The 5,976-nt window shown below is 49.8% G+C and overlaps 1 protein-coding gene across 1 annotated transcript; it reads right to left on the minus strand.

Moving 5' to 3' along the window:
- Positions 1-206: 206 nt before the first annotated feature.
- Positions 207-5,723, minus strand: LOC128276460 (glutamate receptor 1-like; the record flags this gene model as incomplete). Its single annotated transcript, XM_053014919.1, has 3 exons — positions 5,406-5,723; positions 5,080-5,324; positions 207-546 (listed from the first exon to the last, which is right to left on the minus strand). Coding segments are annotated over exons 1-3 (903 nt in total), but the record flags the coding sequence as incomplete, so codon positions are not given.
- Between the last annotated feature and the right edge of the window lie 253 nt (positions 5,724-5,976).

Here is a 5,976-nt window from a genome sequence, read left to right on the forward strand (position 1 = left end):
GCCACGATCTGTCGGATGGTGGGCGCGTACGGTGGACGTCATAGGCGAAGCTCCGGCGGCTCCTTACATCAAACCTGCGTGTGCGAGTTGGCGTGGATCGGGTCCGGTTCGGTGTGCGTCGCGGGTGTGTAGTACTAGAACGGATACTGCGGTTAGTACGGCTCATTAGTGCGTTCGTGCCTCTCCCCCCCTTACCCGACACTTACCCCGATGCGCCCGTTGTCGTAGTCCCGTGCCGTCGGTGGCATCGTGAGCCGGTTCTTCGAGTTCGAGCTCGACGTCATCGTGTCCGACAGGGGAATCCGGTTGCTCGACCGGCCCGAGCTCTTCATGCAGAACTCGACGAGGGCCACGGCCAGCGCCACCAGCAGGCCGCCGATCAGGATGTAGAAGATCCCGGCCACGTTGCTCAGCGAGAGCTCGTTCCGCGACGCGTCCTGCTTGTCCGTGTGCTTGCACTCCGTCCGATCGAACCACCATTTGTTGACGAGCTTCGTCAGCTCTCCGTTCTCCTTTAGCGACAGGACCGCGAGGTTAATTGGATCCCTGGGGAGGAGGTAGTTCATTCCATTGATTTCGCTGTGGTAACTTTAGCACGACTTCAGCAGACGTGACACGGCCTGCCACGTCACCCGCCCCGTCACAGCTTGATGCATCCCGGCACGGTTCCTACTCGTCCCGGTGCTCGGTGTCACAAAGGGCACAGACACTGGTTTCGCGCGCTTGTTTAGCGGGCTACTTAGGTTTCCCGGCCACGTCGTAAACCCCTGGCGTAACCTCTGTGCAAACAAACACACTCACCGGACGGACGGACGGACGGATCTGCCCCCCTCAGATTGCTCGACTCACTAGCGGGCACTTTCGTCACGTCGCGACCTGCTTCGGGAGCTGGCGGGGGTTTTAAGTGGATTGACACTGCACCCGGACCCGGACCCCCTATACTTCCTGAACCCCCTATACTTCGTCCATACCCGTCGCCACCGGCCAAGGGCCGGAAGCCACAGTGTGCAGCAAAAGCAAACAAGCAGAGCCGAGAAATGCCAGCGCCGCACAGTAGGGAACTTATATGGGAAAGGCGGACATAAATGTTTTTAGGAGGAATCTATGGACTTTTTTCAACGCTTTTGTTTTCTTTGCATGTGTTTTTTTTTAAATTCAACTTTTTTTGTGTAATGCACGCGTTCAAGTATATTAAATAAGCTTTTTTCGTTATTTTAAGGTTTTTAAACGCCTGAGCTATGCAACTTTAATGACACTAAAATCTTCACAATGCCCAATCTAAACGCCTGGGTTATGCAATCTGTATTGCATCAAAATGTTTCAATGCATAATCCTTTGCAAATGCATGAATTTTCTGCAACCAGACACCAGGCGCCTCCATTTGTACCAAGTTTGTATCATCATTTTTTTGTGTTAAAATAGGAATTTGCAAACCTTTTGGTCGGAATCGGCAAATAAAACTTACAGGAAATGTTTAAAATCGTCTAAACTTTAATTGTAATGTCTCGTTTAGGATGTACAACGCTGTACATTTTTTTGCTGCATGACCAAAGTTGAAAAACTGTATTTTTTCATAATTGTCTATACTAATTCCCGATAAAAACTATATATCAGGCTGGGGAAAAAGTAATCCATTATTTTGTTGGTAGATGACTTAAGTGATCGATATCTCGTGAAGTATCGATCGTACAGTTTTAAATTTAGGCTTGTTTTAAAGCTGATACTTCACACTTAAAAAGATGCTTTCACTGTTTATTGTTTGTTCCATTCGTTTGTGAGTTATAGGGTGTAAACAATGGAAGTCACCAAAGACAAAATTGGGTATATTTTACAATTTTTGTCCGATAAAGGCGAAATTTTAAGCTAGGCCGCTGAAATTTTGCATGGTGTTCATGGTGCCGATGCTCTAACAGCTAGCTATGTTAAATTTTGGCTTTGTTGACCCTATTCAGTTTTATTTTATGTTAAAGCCTGGGCAGATACGTCAACAAAAATGTCGATAAAATCACAGAAATAATCAAAGTTGATCGGCATGTTGGTAGTCAGAGCATCGGTCAGGAGCTGAAGATTAACTACCAAATAGTTTTAAGCCATTTGCACAATGCTGGATTTAGAAAGAAGTTCGATGTTTGGGTGCCACCCTATTTACACCAAAAAACATGATGGCTCGAATTTCCATCGGCGAAGTTTTGGCTAAACGGAATGAAAACGAACCATTTCTTAAACGGATGGGTACTGGGGATGAGAAATGGGATACATACGACAATACTGTGTGAAAATATTCATGGTCTAAGCGCGGTGAAGCATCTTAACCGGTGGTCAAACCAAGACTCACGGCCAGGGAGGTTCTACTGGGTATATGGTGGGACTCGAAAGGAATCGTTTATTATGAGTTGCTCCCGTGGAGCCAAACACTAAATTTCAGACCTCTACTGTAAATAACTGCACCGTTCAAAGCTAGCAATTGCCCAGAAACGACCAGAATCGGCCAACGGAAGAGGTTTTGTGTTCCATTAGGAAAACGAAATGTCACGCACGTCTTTAGTGATTCACCAGAAAGTCCGAGATTTTGTTTGGGATGTTTTAATGCATCCACCGTATAATCCGGACCTTGCACTAAGCGAATGACACATTTTTCCCGAATTACAAAATTTCCTGAGTGATGAAAAACTGAGATCAAAAAAGGGTTGTGAAAATGGATTACTCCAGTTTTTTGTCAATAACGACTAAGCCTTTTACAAAAGAGGCATTACCAGCCTACCTTTGAAAAGACAACAAATTTTCCAACAAAACGGTACATATTTGACGTAAATCGGACCATCGGAAGTATCTTAAATAATGTTTTGAATTTCACCCAAAAATAATGGATTACTTTTTCCCCAACCTGATATATAAAAATGGTTGTTTGTCTGTCTGTCTGTCTGTACCGCATTTTCTCCAAAACTACTGAACCAATCCGCGTGAAATTTTGCACAGCGTAGTTTTGTGACCCCGGATTGTGAATAGGAAAGTTTGACCCTCCCACGCCTCCGGGGAGGGGGGGCTCCCATACAAACGTAACGTACCGTAACGCCCATACGTAACGTCCAAACGTTTTCGAGCAAATCGAACCAAACTCGGCAGGCGGGAGTTTTGGGGAAGGGGAAATGTTCTGGTGAATGTTTGAAACCACTCCCCTCTTTACAAAGACCCTTTTTGTAAAGAGGGGAGGGGTTTAAAAGGAGAGGGGCATTAACCCATACAAAATGTGGGTTAATGTCAGCAAAGCTCGGATAATTTTCAAGCAATTTCAGCCAAACTCAGGTGGTGCGAGTTTTGTCATGTATGCAACGGGAAGCCGATCGGATACGTCACCGGGAAACGAAGGAGTAACGGGAGGCGGGAAGGGAAATTGAACGAATACGTCACCGGGAAGCCCGATCGTTTGAAAAGTATGAGTAACGGGAAGCGAAAAGCGAAGCTGTTCGGATACCACACCAAGAAGTCCTCCAAAACGCCTCCCAATCGAGAAATAAGGATGAAATGAGGCGCAGCGACGCGCGCCGGGATCTGCTAGTTCCCGATAAAAATGAACTAGCAATGCAAAACGTAAACATTTGATTATTTCATACGAAAAAAGGATTCATTTCCTTTCAAATGATGTATAATACAGGTACATTACCGTTGCAGAACTTTGCTAACGATCAAGTTAAAGTAGATGATAAAAGTTGGTTTTAAAGAGCCATTTTTATCACTCTTTCGACTTTGGCAGATGATATCTCGGAATCTGCGCAATATGGAAGGCTAAAAATTCGGATTTGTCATAGATAACTTATCTATTTTAGGCTAATATAACTAAAACCCTCAGTTTTTTAGTTGACTGAAGTTGACTTATGACCGCCTTTTACCTATTGTGCGCCGGAAGGCCACGGGCGGAAAGCGCCCAGGGCTCCCGTTGGACAATTGGTGAGTACAGTGGGAACAGGTAGAAATGGCGCGTGTGAATCGCTAATTGTTGCAACCGTCTTGCACTCCGACGGCGCACAGCTTCCGGCGCGGAGACGGGGCGTGTTGTTGCTGGCGGTGCCAAATGAATGACTTCTGGCAACTGGCGGCTACTTCATTATGCAGTAGTGGAAATAATAACGTCATGCAGCAATCTCGGCCTTGGGCGGAGGGCAAGAACCAAGAACCGCTCCTTGCTCCTTCCGCCCGGAGTCCTTATGTCGCCGTCACGCCAGAATGCACCCAGGGAGCCGCCGGGAGACGATGCCGTGCGGAACTAATGGGGACTCGGTCGGTTGACCCCCCGGGGGCTGTCGCTTGATGCCGATGCCGTGGCACGAGAATTATTTCGCCCGCCCGTTTCAATGGCCGCCTTTTTTTCGACCGCCCCATTTCCGGTGCCGCTGTTGCCCGATTGCTGCTTTGTGTAAACGAAGTCACAGTTCGTCCATTTGCTGACCCCCACGACCCGCGGACGTCATTAGGAGAAACGGTCCACATAACCCTGCCCCCCCGGTACATCAGGTAGCGAGGGGGTATTTTTGACATGTCGAGTGACCATTTTTTTTTCTTGCTCGAACTCAAACCCACCATTCCGTTGATTAGTTCCGTCCGGAGTCATGCAATTCGGCTTTTGGATTCAGTGTTTTGCAGTTGGCCGTCGTCGAGTGGAGCAATTTTCCCCCGGGCGGTGGGAACCGAACGTCGGAGGGTCGGCTTCACCTTAATTTACAACCGATTTCATCACCGACGAACACGAAACAGCAAATGGGAGACACTTATACCCCCGGGGCCTCGGTGCACCGTACCCCGTGCTAATCATTTCGATTCCATCGTTTTTGACGCATTCTGGCAAAAGCTTCGTCGAAGCTTTCGAAAGCTCGCCGAAGCAAGTCAAAAGCATCGCCTGCGAAAGCTTTTGTTACGGAGTGCTTTCAAGTCCGTGAGCTTTTGGACAGGACACAAACTCGGGTGTTCCGGGCGTTTCCCGGTGACGCATTCGGTATGTTTTGGCCGACCCCCGGGGGAGATAACCCACTTTGTCACAGGCCGCGAAGGGAACTGCAGGACGCGAAGGGAGACCCGGACGCTTACCTGAGCGGAGAGCCGAGGGGCGTGGCGATGCCGAAGCCTTTCGTGTCGAGGTTGCGGCCAACCTTCATCGTGTCGCACGGTTCCCGCTCGTTGGTGTAGTCGTTCTTGGGCGACTCGATGAGCAGCGCGTACTTGCCCTTGGACGTGCGGACCCGCCGAATGCCCTCGTCGTACGTCTTGACGAACACGTGCTTCCGGGAGTTCATGTACTCCCACATGCGGCTGTACAGCGATATTTGTGACTTCTGTTGTTGCGGGCGGGCGAGAGTTGAGACAGGGATTAGAATTAACTACCAACGGGCCGGGCCGAGGGCGGGCGGACCTACCCGGAAGAAGTCCCAGGTCGAGCCGTGGATGAGCGTGCCGTACTGGACCTCGGTTTGCGAGGCCAGATCCTCCGGGGAGTTGATCGGCGTGACCATGCGCTCGACCGTGAGGAACGCGGCCAGGTTGGCGGTGTAGGACGAGATCAGGATGAGCGTGAAGAACCACCAGACCGAGCCGACGATCCGGCCCGACACCGACCGGGGCGAGATGTCGCAACCCTGCTGCATGAAGGCGCCCAAGGCGAACCAGAACGAGTTCAGAATGCTAAACTCATTTACCGTCGCCTGCGGCACTGCGTCCGGTTGCTCGCCTGCCATTTCCGGTTGTCCGTGTCCGGCGGTGTCGGCGGCGGCATCAGCGGCAGAGCAGAGCGTCCGTTGCCCGGACACATTTGGCCGTAAAGTGTGACACAAAGCAAACGAGCAAGACAGCGCCGGTCCCGGCATGCCCCCGGGCCGTGTCGTGATGTACGGGAACGTGGACAAAAGTGGGCCACCCGAAGATGCGGCGCACGAGCGAGAGAGAGAGAGAAAGAAAAATATATGTGACAAAGCCCTGCATGTCCCGAGA

This window comes from Anopheles cruzii, unplaced genomic scaffold (assembly GCF_943734635.1).
Source record: "Anopheles cruzii unplaced genomic scaffold, idAnoCruzAS_RS32_06 scaffold01260_ctg1, whole genome shotgun sequence".
Lineage (NCBI taxonomy): Eukaryota > Metazoa > Arthropoda > Insecta > Diptera > Culicidae > Anopheles > Anopheles cruzii.